The sequence below is a fragment of the Thalassophryne amazonica genome, chromosome 12, assembly GCF_902500255.1.
Source record: "Thalassophryne amazonica chromosome 12, fThaAma1.1, whole genome shotgun sequence".
In the NCBI taxonomy this organism is placed as follows: Eukaryota; Metazoa; Chordata; class Actinopteri; order Batrachoidiformes; family Batrachoididae; genus Thalassophryne; species Thalassophryne amazonica.
Genome location: NC_047114.1, coordinates 80441262 through 80459001, shown reverse-complemented (window position 1 = coordinate 80459001; position 17740 = coordinate 80441262). Strand labels below are relative to the sequence as shown.

The 17740-nt window shown below is 39.4% G+C and overlaps 1 protein-coding gene across 1 annotated transcript; it reads right to left on the bottom strand.

Annotated features, from left to right (window-relative positions):
- Positions 1-7604: 7604 nt before the first annotated feature.
- On the bottom strand, positions 7605-15991 carry oprk1 (opioid receptor, kappa 1). Its single transcript, XM_034182426.1, has 3 exons — positions 15653-15991; positions 10140-10492; positions 7605-8281 (listed from the first exon to the last, which is right to left on the bottom strand). Exons 1-3 carry the CDS (start codon positions 15889-15891, stop codon positions 7743-7745), a joined length of 1131 nt encoding a protein of 376 aa, XP_034038317.1. The 5' UTR covers positions 15892-15991; the 3' UTR covers positions 7605-7742.
- Positions 15992-17740: the final 1749 nt, after the last annotated feature.

The following is a 17740-nucleotide window of genomic DNA, read 5'->3' as shown; positions in this document are numbered from 1 at the left end:
TTCTAAGCGATGTATGCATTAAAAGAAAGAAATAAAGCAGTGACTTTTGTGTTATGATTGACAGCACATTTAATGCAAAGGCAGACTGATTTAAATTTCTTTTCAAACCCCTTAAAGGTCTTTTATATACAATCTAACCATGACTATCCCTATCACTGTGATGTTGACAGTTCGCAACAAAATAAACGCCGACCTTGGGAAGAAAAAAACGTTCTTTGTCAGTGCCAACATGATATCACCCAGAGACTCACTGAGAGTTCTTACATGGCATCGATGTGTAACGCATGGCTTAAAGTGCATTTCAAATGTGTCAACTCAAAAGCAAAGAGGTTGTATTTAGTCCTATAATATTGGCTGGGTTTTTTTTTTTTTTTTTTTGCACATAAATTGAATGACTCCAGTCAGTGACCTTGCCTTTAAGAGCTGCATGCACTTGAATATGGTGCATCCGTATTTAGATAGTTGGCTCAACATGTAACAGACGTGAGACATTTTGTGGCAAGGAAATGAATCGCAGATGAGCAGTAGTGGTCCACCAAAGCTCCCTGAGGTGAAGCAGATGGTCACCTAATTCCTCTTCTGACTACCCAATCTCCTCCACACCCCATCAGGCTGATGCCCTCTTCCTCAAGGTCCCTCCTCCTGGCCAACCCATTGGTGATCCCTGCCTCTGAAAACAGTTTTGTACTTCACATTAACTTTAACTTTTCAATTTTTGTTTTAAATTCAGTTTGATGAGTGATGATGAAGAGGAGAACTATTGTACATCTCATATGTACAAGCAGAGTGCATGTGCACTGTGGACCTACCTGTACCTGTATGACATTTATCTGAATATTACGTATAAATTGCAGAAGAAGCCGAGCACAACTTCAAACAAGTTTTTGTTGGTCTGTGGCGCAATCACTTTCTGTTGCTTCTTTATTATAATTTAGCAGCAGAATGCCTCACCACACATCATTTTTAGACCAATCTGACTACAGGTGCAGAGAGGAGCATGAAAGTATTTGGTATTTATTCCAGTTTGCATCAATAGCAAACTAGCATTGACACTTGCTGTGCACTGCCTGATACTTTGTCACCTAGTCCACCATGGTTCATCAATGTTTCTGCACTACTGGATGAAGTAAAGGTACAGATCAATATCTAAAAAAAACTTGTTTACACTGGCGGGGGTGTAACAGGAATTGATTTTGGGAGATGAGGTACCCATTAGTGTCACTATCATAGCATTTGGAGTCATTCAACATGCTGAATCTTCTTCTGAAGGAAACAGTTCATTCATTGTTTTTAATGTTTTGAAACAATGACATTTGTTCATTCAGTGTTTCAAATATTGCTTGACAGTATGTGGCAATCCCTCATTGGTGAGGAAGATTGTTTCTTGATTGAGTCCCAGATGGGATGGCAGATGCAGAGAAAATCTACATCCGGGATTGATCTAAAGATGCCTGTGCGCTGGTTTGTTTAACGTGGAAATGTTGGACACCGTCATCGTAGTCCTTGACAGGTCCTTAGCCTGGTCTGATGGCTGTGAAATCCCAGATGATCTGAGTCTGAGGACCTGTTGCAGCCTTCACAGCCATCACCTCCTCTACCTGATCTACCGTTGAAGACTTCTTGTTTCATCGGAACCCCATTAGCTGTTTTGTGTTCAGGGTTGGGCCTTCATCGTTACCATAGCGGCCACAGGGCACACAAGGTCCTGACCGTATTTCACCCCAACAGGCAATCCCCTGCTTGATTCCTTACCCAGGTGTCACGATGCAGACGGGGGGTTGGATTCTGACAGTATATGCTGTGCACAAATGACTGAAAATGAGGAATTGTCGGAAAGTACTTTGAGTGGCTGTCCTCAGGTGAAAAAGCACCATATGAACGCAATTTAGTCCACATTTCAAACTGTGAATCATTTTTTGAAGCCACTGCTTCATTTAGGTTTTCAAGGTTTTGGATCCAGTGCATCAGTTTCTGAAGCAATTGTTCAATCAATCAAACAATTGTTTTTTTTTTTTTTTTTTTTTTGGAGTGTTTAAATACAGTGAATTATTTTACCAAACCTTTGGTTCATTTAACAATTCTAGCTTTTGAAACAGTAATTTTTTCCAGTAATTGTTTAATTTACTGTTTCCAGTGATTCAAAACTGCAAATTATTTTAGTTAAGAAAATGTTTCATTCTCTCTCTCTCTCTCTGTCACTCCCTTTTTTGATTTCCTCAGCAAATGTTTCATTTAGTGTTTTGAGCATTTCAAAACATAAAAGTGCTTTCTATAACATTTGATTCATTCAGTTTTTCAAATATTTAATATTGTGAATCATTTAATTCAATGTTTCCAGTGGTTCAAAACTGTGAATCACTGACTGAAACAATGGCTTAAGTTGCATTTTTGTTTGTTTGTTTTTAATGTTTTTGAAAGTGTGAATGATTTTTTTTTTTTTTTTTTTTTGAGTAAGTGTTTCATTTAGTGTTTCAATGGTTTCAAAACACATAATTTAACAGAATATAGAATCTGGTTCATTTGGCAATTCAAGCTTTTGAAACAGAATAATTGGGCCACAATGGAAACAAGTGCTTTATGCTTTTTTGTGTTACATTGAATATTTATGTATCCATGTTTATTTAATACATTTTTGTACTGTATTATCTTACACGTTTACATTTTATATGAATAAAAATCAATCAATCAATTTACTGAAGTAAAACTTAAAAGAACTAACCTCTGCCTTCACACAGTGGCTATATTTGAAGTCAGTGCATATTCCGTGTAGAGGACTATATAAATCCACTAATTCCATGGTTGATCTGGAATATTACTTAATGATTTTCATTTACATGAAGGAAGGAAATAGTACGTTATCTTACGGTACAGAATGTTGTCACATTTTCCAGCTTTATTCTGAACCAATTACACATGTTTCTGACATTTAAAGCAAATAAATACAGCAGAATGCCAAACAGATACAAAGATTTTTACAAAGTGGCACATTACAGTCACATTATAAAGACATTTATATTTGCTCAAAATTTGAATACAGTTCAGTATCAATGTAATCTGGTCTATAAAATAATTTACAGCATCAACAAAAATGTAGAATAAAAGAATTCTGTGACACATTTTCATATTCTAAAAGGAGGTGTGTGTGTGTGTGTGTGTGTTGGGGGGGGGGGGGGCGCAGTACTACACTGCACTGAAAAAGAGAATAGTTGAACCAATTTAAAAAAGCATTACCATTGGTAAAACCTTAATGAATTAAGTTGTTTGAACTTCAGATAGTTCAAACAACTTAATTCATTAAGGTTTTACCAGTTGTAACACTTTTTAATGTTGGCTCTTTTTTCAGTGTGTATTTGTTGTTCTTTCAGAGAAGACAAATGTGTTTAAAGGGTACACTAATGTGTATGCTGCTTTGAACCTTTTGCAGTAGTAAAATTATGCTTTCAGACTAAATTCTATGACAATCTTCCCTACAATAAGCAACATTTGGGCCTCCATGTTATAGATGTCTGGAGTTGTTTTACAGACATTCAAATCTGGAACTCAGCTTGCTCTGTAAAACACACCCACTGAGCTGGATCAACACAGTGTGGGTGTGGCAAGTAGCAGCTCCTTTTAATTTAAAGAGACAGGCATTGAGACATGACCTGAATTTTACTTCGATATTTTTAAAGGATACAACTTTTTTCCCCCCTAATCATTAATATCTTTAATAATATTGACACCCTGGGACCTACAATAGCTGACTGAAAAATATGTATAATATGACTTTTTTTTTAAAGGCTAAAAATAAGGCATACAAAGAAAGGCACACAATCATATTTTATAATTACTAATATACAAGTGTTATCACTGCATTTCAAACTTTAGAGACCTTAAATTACATTCATTCCTGTTGATCTAATGACTCCTGTAAAAGCTACAGTGTGTGAGAAAACAGATAAATTATTCATATAAATTACATTATACAAGATTTTTTTTTAAAAGCATGGCATGTACTAATCAAACACAAGTTCAAGTGAAAAACTTAATTCATGCTTTGTAGCTTGGAATATGATTGATGGTTGGAAAAGAAATAGAGCTCTCTTTTTTGTTAAGAATGATGAAAATTTTGCACAGTGCTGTGCATATTGTAATCTGTTTACTTCATTTAACAACAAAGAATCAGTAATGAATCAGACATTACTGTACACAATCACATTATAAGCGCTTAATAAACACTATACATTAGAAAGAAACATTTTTTTTCTTTTTACAAGCGAAATCCTAATTCCCTATGTTAACCATTTCTGTTTATACTAGTAGAATATATTACCAATATTTTCAAACCTGCTAAGAACAAATAACAACACTGAAAACAACAAGCTGAACATTAGATTGGCCCTGATTTGTATCCGGTGTGTTATTGCCATATTGGCAGTTGCCGTGAAGCCCTGTGCCCAGTTTGACATGTATAAATATTTTAGAAAGGATGAGAATGAGCCATGATTAAAAACTGAGCTTTGATGTCAAAGCTGAAAACTTTATGAGCTCAGTGTCAGGTGTAGAAGCGGCTGATTAAAGAACATTTTAAAGAACGATGACCACTGAAGTTGTAAAACTGAATATGTATGACTTGTCAAAGTGGAGCCTCTTGTCAAGGAGATACGACTTTGATTCCATATGATCTGACAGAGGATCCTTGACAACATGTTCAATCATTTACATTGGTGTATGGTTAAAGTGATGAGATATTAATTTTCAAAGATACAATATTTCTCACAAATTCACAAAACTATCAAAGCCCCGAACTGCTACACATAATCACAATAATGTTAAAAAATAATAATAATAATCTGGAGTAACTACTTATTTTTACTCTATGCACAGACAGCAGTCATTTGAAAAGTACCAGTTGATCTTTCTATACATGTAAGTACTATTAAACTTTATATAACGCCTGGATAGATCCTTGTCATTTGATTAGTGGTTTGTATGTCGTGATATAGCTTATTCGTACCATTTGACATTGTGTTCCATTTACCATGCAATTTTGGTTTCATACATTTAATGCTATTGCATGCTGCCATGCGCTCACATTAGCGGCGATGGCACTTAGCTTAAAAGCAAACAGCAGCCCAACACAGTGCCCAGACACACTGGGTAATGGATGGGAAGGCTGGAAGCACCAAGGGGGCTTGAAAGCGAGTCTGGGAGGTTCTGAGAAAGCAGTGCTTGCTGGAGGTAGAGCCGTGCAGGCTGGGTTGACCCCACCACAGCTCGGGGTTTGCGGGGAGCCACTGGGGCACAGCAGGCTCCATCAGATGACACCTGGGTGAGATGGGGCATGTCGGTCTTGCTACCGAGCTTTGGCGGACACCGTAGGACTGGGAAGGGCGTAAGTCTCTTTTCTCTTGTTTATAAATTAATAAAATATTAAATGACAAGGATCTATTTTAGGTGTTATATAAACAAGTAATGAATGTTTTTTCATTCATTCAATGGAAAGAATATTTCATGAAATATTATTATCATTACACTCATAAACATTCATTATTTGTATTATAATATTATTTCCATCCATCCATTTTCTTCCACTTTATCCGGAGTCGGGTCCCGAGGGCAGCAGCTCAAGCAAAGACACCCAGACCTCCCGATCCACACACACCTCCCCCAGCTCCTCCGGGGGAACCCCAAGGCGTTCCCAAGCCAGCCGAGAGATGTAGTCCCTCCAGCGTGTCCTGGGTCTTCCCCGGGGCCTCCTCCCAATGGGACGTGCCCGGAACACCTCTCCAGCGAGGCGTCCAGGGGACATCCGGAAAAGATGCCTGAGCCACCTCAACTGACTCCTTTCGACATGGAGGAGCAGCAGCTCGACTCCGAGCTCCTCCCGAGTGACTGAGCTCCTCACCCTATCTCTAAGGGAGCGCCCAGCCACCCTGCAGAGGAAACTCATCTCGGCCGTTTGTACTCGCGATCTCGTTCTTTCGGTCATGAGCCAAATCTCATGACCATAGGTGAGGATCGGAACGTAGATCGATCGGTAAATCAAGAGCTTTGCCCCCCTACTCAGCTCTCTCTTCATCACGACGGTCCGATACAGCGACCACATCACTGCAGATGCTGCACCGATCCGTCTATCGATCTCACGCTCCATCCGTCCCTCACTCGTGAACAAGACCCCGAGATACTTAAACTCCTCCACTTGAGGCAAGGACACTCCACCGACCTGAAGAGGGCAAAGCACCTTTTTCCGGTCGAGAACCATGGCCTCGGATTTGGAGGTGCTGATTTTCATCCCGGACGCTTCACACTCGGCTGCAAACCACCCCAGTGCACGCTGAAGGTCCTGATTTGACGAAGCCAACAGAACCACATCGTCCGCAAACAGCAGAGACGAGATTCTGTGGGGACCAAACCAGACCCCCTCTACACCCTGGCTGCACCTAGAAATTCTGTCCATAAAAAAATGAACAAAACCGATGACAAAGGGCAGCCCTGGTGGAGGCCAACGTGCACTGGAAACAGGTTTGACTTACTACCGGCAATGCAAACCAAGCTCCTGCTGCGGTCGTACAGGGACCGGATAGCCCTTAGCAAAGGACCCCGGACCCCGTACTCCCGGAGCACTCCCGGAGCGGGGCTGGACGCTTCTAATATTATTTTCTTCTGAAAATATAAGACAAGCTTTTTTTCTGAAAATTCGATGTAAAAAAAAAACTGAACACAGCTACACAATAAAATACTACATTTCTTGATCATATCTGACATACATGTCATTTGCTTGGAAAAAAAAATAGAGAAAAATACATGTCACAAATTACAATTACATACTTTTTAAATGTTAACAGCTAAATTCCTTTGTGATATACAGTACACTGTAACATTTTTGTATATCTACAGTGCCTGTAAAAGTATACATTTTCTGTGTAGATTTTTTTTGTTGTTGTTTTATGTATAAATTGAAAAATAATTTGGCTTCTTTATATTTAAAAAAAAACATTTTACTTTATAATTTCTAATATCTGCACTCTAAAAATGATATGTTATTTTTACTTAATCTAGTTATGTCAACCAGTGCCACAAAACGTAGTAGTTCAAATGGGAACTATGAAAAACATTTAATTGTAACAGTTTGTTGAGACTGTATAAGTGCTTACTCTTTTTAACACAAAACAGGTAAATTATTATGATTACTGTTATTTGGCAATACACAAGTAAAGTGTGAAAAATAAATATTTATTTCTGAACATAATCATGTTGTCACTTTCTTTAAATATTGAAATTAACAAGTGTAATTTTAGAACAATTATGCAATGATAACTTTTAAGAAATGTAATGCCAAAAAAACCTGCAAAAATGTGACCCAAATCATACTCATAAACCAATGGAAGTGTGTATTTTTGTAGCCACTGTACATACTGTACCATGCAGTAATGTAGTATTTAGGCATGGTGTACCTTAGAACAAACCAGGCAGTCTTATGACTGGTTGGTGGTTCCAAACATAGAACTAGTTGTAGAACACTAAGATTGTGACAGTCTCGTGGGTTTGTGCTCTAATTTTCTAGATTACATCTATCAGTTTTCTTGATCTTTGTAGGAAAAAGCATGTTGGACCTTCTGATCCACTTTCTAGATAAAGAAATAAGAACTCGCCCTCTCACTGGCTTCTAATTTTCAGATGGCAGTGGTAATTTGAGTCACATCAACATCAACGGAGTCTTCACAACCCTGCTGGCAAACAGATGTTGAGTCCATGGCTAGTCATACGGCCCTGGCTTGCCTCCCATCCTCCCGTGCATCTGTAGGACACGAGTGATCCCGTAGAGTGCTTCTCACCCGGCTCACAGCATGGCTGTTACCATGGCCTTGGATCCTGGGACAGCAAAAGTCCCTGAAGCACCTTTTGAAGTTCTCGTCCAGGAAGGCGTAGAGAATGGGATTGAGGCTGCTGTTGGTGTAGCCCAGTGCCACGCAGAAGAAGTAGGCGGCTGTCACGGCAGTGGTCTCTGGTACGTTGGATGACAGAGCCTTGATTAGAACGAAGATGTGGATGGGAGTCCAGCACACCACAAAGACAGCCACCACTACGAGGACCAGGCGTGTGATCCGGCGTAGGTTTCGGTCTTTCTCACGTGAGCCTGACAGCAGGCGTACACTCTTCAGCCGTAGGACCATCAGCGTGTAACAGACGGTGATGATAATGACAGGAGCCACAAAGGCAAATATGAAGACACAGATCTTCATTAGGGTGTCCCAGTAGATGTAGGGTTCAGGGAACTGTAGGGCACATTCTGTAGTATCTGATGGTTTCAGTTACAAAACAGCAGAGTTAGAAACATACATGTAAACAGCTATGAGCAAAGTAGACTGAAGTACACTACGAACAATCCATCAGAAAAAGAAGAAAAAGCCATCGTCTCCTCCACAACATATCAAAGCTTGAGCTAGGAAAGTCAGGACTGGGATGTTCTGTTGGTGCTGCTTGGTGACCCATCCACCACTTTATGGAACTACTTTGGGTCCCAGCAGACAGCAAGCCTGGCAGACAAGAAGAATATGAAGAAGAAAGTGCTCCATGGGCTCTGAAACTTATTTGTGTTAGCGCTAATCCCCAGATTCTGTATTGTGCAGATGAAGTGTCTTGTCCAAGAACCAAGACAGGTACCCCAACTGTGAATCAAAACAGGTCTGCATATTGGAATTCCAATTCAAACATACATACATATACATATATCTTCAACCACCTCTGACTGGGGGATCCCGAGGTGTTCCCAGGCCAGTGTGGAGATATAATCTCTCCACCTAGTCTTGAGTCTTCCCCAGGGTCTCCTCCCAGATGGACGTGCCTGGAACACCTCCCTAGAGAGGCACACAGGTGGCATCCTTGCCAGATGCCTGAACCACCTCAACTGGCTCCTCTCAATGTGAAAGAGCAGCGGCTCTACTCAGAGCTTCTCGCGGATGACTGAGCTTCTGGTGCTATCTCTAAGGGAGACCCCAGCCACCCTCCTGAGGAAACCCATGCCAGCTGCATGTACCCACAATCTAGTTCTTTTGGTCATGGCCCAACCTTCGTGACCATAGGTGAGGGTAGGAAAGAAGACTGACCAGTAGATCGAGAGCGTTGCCTTTTGGCTCAGCTCCATTTTCATCACAACAGTACGGTAGAGGGAATACAATACCGCCCCTGTTGCACCGATTATCTGGCCAATTTCACGCTCCATTGCCCCCTCACTTGTGAACAAGACCCAAGGTACTTGAACTCCTTCACTTGGGGCAAAAACTCATTCCCTACCTGGAGAAGGCAATCCATCGGTTTCCTGCTGAGAATTTAATTCAATGCATTTAAAGTAAGTCCCTTATACTTCTTCCTCTTGTCACTCACGGAGGGCGAGAACCTATTCTAGCATTGATAGGGCTTGAGTTCGGGTACACCCTGGACAGGACGCCAGTCTGTCGCAGGGCCACATATAGACAAACAAACACATTTACACCCGCATGCACCCCTACGGACAATTTAAAGTTTCCAATCCACCTAACTTGCATGTCTTTGGATGTGGGAGGAAACTGGAGCACCCAGAGAGAACCCACGCAGACACGGGCAGAACATACAAACCACGCACAGAAAGTCCACAGGTGGGAATCGATCCCATGACCTTCTCACTGTGAGGCAACAGTGCTAACCACTAATCCACCGCGCTGCCCATATTCCTTGACCTTTGCCCAAATTCATTCTTTAACAGCAATTTCAGGGTCAGCTTTCACTGACATACTAAATTTGGCAGAAATCAGCAAAAGGACATGGGAGGAATATGCCAACAAATTTAACTTCACATGGGCAGTTCCTGAACCCACCTGCATATGTGAACCGCATGTGAACCAAACTTTGAACTGCAATGACCATGACCTTTGCCAAAACAAACTCATTAAGGGCAGTTCTGGTATCAACCTACATACACACAGCAAGTTTGGTGGAATAAACAAACACACACACACACACACACACACACACACACACACACACACACACACACACACACACACACACACACACACACACACACACACACACACACACACACACACACACACATAGATTATGGTACAATACCAATCACACCCCTGTAGAAATGTGTGCATAATTAGGGGATAAGGTACCATTACTGGTCTTCGTGCCACTGAGTACCATGGCAGGGACACCGGCAGATGATGACAGCACCCAAATGATCACGTTGATGATCTTGGCCTTCATGGGTGTGCGGAAATCCAGGGCCTTGATAGGGTGGCACACAGCCACGTAGCGGTCCACGCTCATCATGGTCAAGGTAAAGATGCTGGTGAACATGTTGTAGTAGTCAATAGAAATAAAGACTTTGCATGCCACTTCTCCAAATGGCCAAGAGCTGAGCAGGTAGTCAGTACTCTGGAAGGGCATGGTGGTGGTGACCAGAGCATCGGCCACAGCCAGATTAAAGATGTAGATATTGGTAGCTGTTTTCATTTTGGTGTATCTATGTGGTGGAGAAAGAAACAGGTGTTCAGTATTGGCTTCAGTTATGTTTTTGCTACTCTCTGGTTTGCTTGAAAGAAATCTTAAAAAAAAAAAAAACATTGCTGGACACATTTCTATATGGTTCTCAGGTCAAGGAAGGGTTTTGCTGAATTTGATTATGATCTGCATCTGCCTCAGGTCAAAAATTTGTCATTTTATCTCCAACAGCCAAACCTTATGATGTCATAAAGATTTGCTGAGGAGTTAAAACACTTCTCTCTGCTAATCATTATTACAGCAGCAAAGGTACAATACTAAGTGGCAATTATAGGTACATTAATCATAAAAAGCTGCCAAATGTCTATTGTTTGTATAAATATATAAAGTAAAATGTGTGAACACTTCACCCTTAAAAATGCATCTTTTCCTATAGGTGTGCTCATGTAATTTATTTAAAAATGAAAATTGAATTGTGTCATCAACTATCTTGTCATCATCAATCTGGAGCAAAATGGCACACACGCACACACACACACACACACACACACACACACATACATATATATATATATATATATATATATATATATATATATATATATATATATATATATATATATATATATATATATATATATATATATATATATATATATATATATATATATATATATATATATATATATATATATATATATATATATACGCTGTAAATTGTGATTTTGTCTGTTATCTTAACATATTATTCTATGTCATTAAGACACATGATTACTGAGGTCGTTATAATAACATGAAATTATTAGTTTAAAACATCTCAACTACAAAATAAATGCTAATTTGAAAATCCAGGCCCAACTGAATTAGAAATGTAAGTCAACTTGACTTTGGGGATAAAAACGCCTGCGTCATCATGCTTTTCTTGAAATGCATTGTGGGAATGCAGCTGCAGGGGGGTGAACATGTGTTCCTTTCCTCCCTTCCTCCATTTTGGACGCAAGTTGGAGGGCATTGTCGACCACATGTTTCTTCGGAGGTAAAACTTTCACTCGGTGAAATTAATCGATTTCATTTAAGTGTGTGTGTGTGTGTGCAAATTCAAATCACAACCAAGCAGGTCAATCAATTAATAAATCCAAGTCAAGTTAACTGACACAAAAGGTTTACATAACTTACAGTTTTAATTAAAATGAAACAGATTTGCTAGTTCAGACAACTACCCTAAATAGCTAAATCAATTGACAAATCCAAGTCAACTTAACTGAAACAAAAGGTTTATAAAACTGACCATTTCAGATTCAAACAACTACCTGAATGAGTTAAATCAATTATGAAAGATAAAGGCAGCCCTTTCACTTGTATTTTTAAGTTCAAATGACACATTAGATATTACAGTATATATATATATATATATATATATATATATATATATATATATATATATATATATATATATATATATATATATATATATCATCAATTTCATCATCAATTTTATTTATATAGCGCCAAATCACAACAAACAGTTGCCCCAAGGCGCTTTATATTGTAAGACAAGGCCATACAATAATTACGTAAAAACCCCAACGGTCAAAACGACCCCCTGTGAGCAAGCACTTGGCGACAGTGGGAAGGAAAAACTCCCTTTTAACAGGAAGAAACCTCCAGCAGAACCAGGCTCAGGGAGGGGCAGTCTTCTGCTGGGACTGGTTGGGGCTGAGGGAGAGAACCAAGAAAAAGACATGCTGTGGAGGGGAGCAGAGATCAATCACTAATGATTAAATGCAGAGTGGTGCATACAGAGCAAAAAGAGAAAGAAACAGTGCATCATGGGAATCTTAAAAGTAGAGAGGGTGTCTGTCTCCCTGATCTGAATTGGGAGCTGGTTTCACAGGAGAGAAGCCTGAAAGCTGAAGGCTCTGCCTCCCATTCTACTCTTACAAACCCTAGGAACTACAAGTAAGCCTGCAGTCTGAGAGCGAAGTGCTCTATTGGGGTGATATGGTACTATGAGGTCCCTAAGATAAGATGGGACCTGATTATTCAAAACCTTATAAGTAAGAAGAAGAATTTTAAATTCTATTCTAGAATTAACAGGAAGCCAATGAAGAGAGGCCAATATGGGTGAGATATGCTCTCTCCTTCTAGTCCCCGTTAGTACTCTAGCTGCAGCATTTTGAATTAACTGAAGGCTTTTCAGGGAACTTTTAGGACAACCTGATAATAATGAATTACAATAGTCCAGCCTAGAGGAAATAAATGCATGAATTAGTTTTTCAGCATCACTCTGAGACAAGACCTTTCTAATTTTAGAGATATTACGTAAATGCAAAAAAGCAGTCCTACATATGTGTTTAATATGCCCTTTGAATGACATATCCTGATCAAAAATGACTCCAAGATTTCTCACAGTATTACTAGAGGTCAGGGTAATGCCATCCAGAGTAAGGATGTGATTTCTAAGATTTGTGGGGCCAAGTACAATAACTATATATATATATATATATATATATATATATATATATAGTTTTTTATATATATATATATATATATATATATACAGAGAGAGAGAGAGAGAGAGAGAGAGAGCTGGCAGACCTCATTTTTTAAAATAGGAATGTGGAAATATTTGGACATTTCACATGTGATTTACAGCTGACACAATGATTAAATAGAAATATCAAACACACTTGGGTGCATAAAACCTTTTCACAGTACTGTACGTATGCATGGCTGGAACATCCTTTGTTGGATTTCAAAAATAAGAATAAGATAATTATATATTGGCTGGCGTGTGTTGCAGAGAAGCATGACGTGTGTAGGAGCAAGAATATCATGTTCTTGTGTCTTACAAATTATTTATCAAGGTAAATGTCACATCATATAATTAATACAGTAAGCAGCTCCGAACACAAAGAACAAATGAATCTAGAAAGGAAGCATGGATGTTTCTTTCTGCATTTTCTGCATATTCGTGCTGCTTTGTGATAAATACTTCAAAATGCTGATATAATGAGTGCTTAAAGATAAAAAAAAAAAACAACAGTTTAATAAAACACACCACCACAGACACCGTGTTTCAGCCACAGTGGCAGAACCAGAGGTATTTCATTTGTGGGGCAAGGTGTGTGTATGTGTGTGTGTGTGTGTGTGGGGGGGGGGGGGGGGGGATTTCATGTTGACCAACAGAATTTGTAGTAAATCTGAAAATATGCATTTTAATGTCAAATTAAAGTGTCACCTTAATAATAATAATATTCATTAATTCATTTAATTTGTTGATGCTTACTTGGGTTTGGGTCATGGTGGCAGCAGACAAAGCAGCTAAGCCCACCCTTCCTTATCCATGACCAAGTCCTGTTACTCTTTCCGGGGGATCCCATGTCATTCCCAAGCTGTTTGGGAAATATAATCCCTCCAGCGGGTCCTGGGTCTTCCCCGGGGCCTCCTCCCAGCAGGAGGTGCCTGGAAGAACTCCTTAAGGAAACAATCAGGGGGCATCCTCACCAGATGCCCAAAACACCTCAACTGGCTCCTTTCAATGCAAAAAAAAAAAAAAAAAACAGCAGCTAAACTTTGAGTCTGTCCTGGAGATTCGAGCATCTCACCCTGTCCAGGAGTGTGAGCCCAGATACCTGAGGGAGGAATTTTATTACCGCCGTTATGGGACCTTTTTTGGGCAGTGGATAGGGGCACATACCCATGTGAATAATAATAAATTATTATTATTATTATTATTATTATTATTAACAATAAAAGGCAGGGGTGGAGGCCAAGTGGTTAGTGCTCTTGGTTTTGGTGTAGAATGTTCCTGGTTCAAATCCCACCCCTGTCACATTTCTCCATGTAATGTGGAGTTGCGTCAGGAAGGGAATCCGGAGTAAAACATGTGCCAAATCAATATGCAGATCCACCTTGGATCTGCTGTTGTGACCCTGAGTGAAAACAAGGGAGCAACTGAAGGGACTTACTTTATTATTATTATTATTATAAATAAGGAGAGCAATCAGAGATTTCTGACATCCAGCGAACTGGATCTGGATCACCTCCAAAATGGGTTCTTCCATGTCCTTACATCTATTTGTGGTGCAAATTTGGTGACAATCCATTAAGTAGTTTTGATGTAATCCTTAAAAGCCTATATAAAGTGAAATTATGAAGTGAATTATATAAAGTGAAATGATCTGGATCCAGATCTGGATCACCTACAAAATGGGTTCTTCCATGTCCTTATATCTATCTGTGGTGCAAATTTGGTGAGAATCCGTTAAGTAGTTTTGATGTAATCCTTAAAAGCCTATATAAAGTGAAATCTTGATCCATAATCCAGATCCAGATCTGGATCACCTCCAAAATTTAATGGAGTCTCCCATGCCCTAATATCTATCTGTGGTGAAAACTTTGTCAAAATCCATGCAGTAATTTTGATATAATCCTGCTAACAGACAGACAGACAAATAATAAATGCTTATGATTTTATTACATCCTTGGCAGATGTAATAATGATTCAGAACATTTACAGGCTGAATATTTAAGTAAGTAAGTAAGTAAGTACAGTCAACTTTATTTATATAGCACCTTTCGGATACCAATCACAAATTACTTTACAGAGTGCAGTAAAATAGATATTATTATTATTATTATTATTTATTACAAAGGCATAGAATACAACAAAGTTAGAACAGCAAAATAAAAACAAAAAAGTAGTGCCTCTAATTAAAATTTTGTCTAAATAAAAGAAAAAACAATCACATTTGACAACTAATGGCACAATCAGGATAGAACCTGCTCTCCTTTAGGTGAGGCTGTTGACCACATTTGTCAGCGTCACCAGGTTCTGTTTCCTAAATGTAGTTGATTGACAAGAAAACAATCCATTTTTAAATCATGTCATTCCTTGAATGAGCGGATTGCCAAATTGCAATGACCCCCATTTCTGGGTAAAGCCCCGTCAAGCCCACCTGGAGCCGCACGTGTTGAACCAAACACTGCTCCATAAGGGCCTCTGTCAAAGTGAGAAAAGCCAAAGTGCAGCGTGACGCGCGATCGGACACTTACATCGTTTTTTTTTTTATTATTTTTTTTTATCATATTCATTATCATTTAAACTACATTTCTCGCCTTTCCGCATGAACAGGAATCATTTTCGTCAATTATGAGTTACACGCTTATTCATGCTCACCTGATGATGACGTACATCACCAAACAATTACCCGCCAATCCCACCACGAACACGGCGGAGTACAGCGCCACGATGACGGGGATGATCGGGGACATGAAGTCCGCTTCGGAGTCCCACGTGCCGTTGGGGGTGTAGTTGAAGATGTCCGGCTGCCAGGTGAAGTTTGAGACGCAGTCCTCCTCCGGGTGGCCGGAAGAACACCTGTCCTGTTTGGAGATGTGCACCACGCCGCTGTCCATGGTGCTGAAAGCTGCTGCTGCTGTCACCAAGTTCAGCGCGATCAAAGACGAAATGGCAGCTGCGCCGGGTGAAGTTCCAAAAAGGACAACTGGGAGAAATACGCACGGGCTGGAAATCTGCCTGACTGCAAAGATTACAGCTCCAGTAAAGAAGATTTATCAGACACGCGCTACCTGATTGATTGATTTTTTTTTTCTCCTCCAGCTTCGAAACTATAAAGTTCGTTCAGATAATATCAAGTCGTCTTTAAAGTGTCCACTTAGGAAGGACAACCCGGCTACGTAGATTCTTAGTTGTGGACGATGAGGAAATAAAGAATTCCGCGCCTGTACCAAAGATGCGTTCTGGAAGGTGCGCGCTCCACTGACATCACTGACTGTGTCCACAGCACTCACATTACGCAACGCGCACCCCGCGAGAAACGCAACATTTCTGTTATTTCAGGCAAGCGTCAAAACAAAGAGTCCTCACACGCGCAAAAGTGCGACCCTTACCAGCCCAGTCTCACGAAATTTCGTGACGACATTATGAAAAGTACATTATCTATTGTTTCGTGACAGGGGCACGAAAATGGGGCGCTTTTCGTACATATGATGCGCTTTGTTGGACCACAATGGAAACAAGTAGTTTTTTTTTCTTTTTTGTGTTACCCTGTATTTTATGTACTTATGTTTTTATTATTTTGTACATGGTTACATTTTATAGGAATTAAAATCAAGCAAACAGTCATTATGATTTTTCACCATAACTGTAAACTGTACATTTGAACATTTTGGTTTTAATATTTCTGCTGTTGTTATTTGTGTCAGTAAAGACTAAATCTGAACTATTCCGAGACATATACCCTCTAACATGCAGTGAGTGACTATCAACGAACGAATGAATGAATGCTTGCATGAATGAATGAATGAATAGAGTCTAGGTTGTGCAGACAGGAAAACCAGGCAGTTGCTTGTAGCCCCAGCCACGGGGGGGCTGGAGCTGCCAAAATGTACTCCACAGCACCAAAAACAAGCCAGCCAAGCCTAATTTTGTACTAATTATTAATTTTATTTGAAGTTATTTATTTCCATTATACATTATATATATTGTGTCAAGTTTACTTTTGATGTGGCCTTATATGTTGTTTACTTATTTACTCAGGATTGTATTTTTTATCTTTGAAGTTATACTAATTTGCAGTGCACTTTTTGGAATAAAGGAAAATTCATATTTTATATATTTTTGTTGGTGTCAGATTATTTACAACGATTATTGATAGATCTGGGTTTTCAGGGGCCTCTGTTGGTCCCTGGACCTCACTTTGAGAACAATTAATTTATTTTTTCAGTATTCATCTTAAAAGAAGATAGATAGATAGATAGATAGATAGATAGATAGACAGACAGACAGACAGACAGACAGACAGACAGACAGACAGACAGACAGACAGACAGATAGACAGATAGACAGATAGATAGATAGATAGATAGATAGATAGATAGATTGATTGATTGATTGATTGATTTAAATAACACAATCACACCTCTTTGAATTATGCTGATAAAGAACAAGACAGAGAAAACTGGTCAGGTGAAGTGTGCACTGAATGGGGTCCGTGAGAGAGAACACATTTCTACACAGAAATGTACTAAATCAGAGAAATGAACTATTATTTTCTCATTGTTTTACAGTATGTAAAATTCAAATGACATGGTTACAAATCCACACAACCCCACTGGAAGGAATGTGTTGTGAAAGCAGGCTTCCATCTCTCTCTCTCTCTCTGTGTCTGTTAGCAAGGCCCACCCCTGCTATGGCAATTGACAAATTATTTACACATTTATAAATTATAATTAAGAATATTAA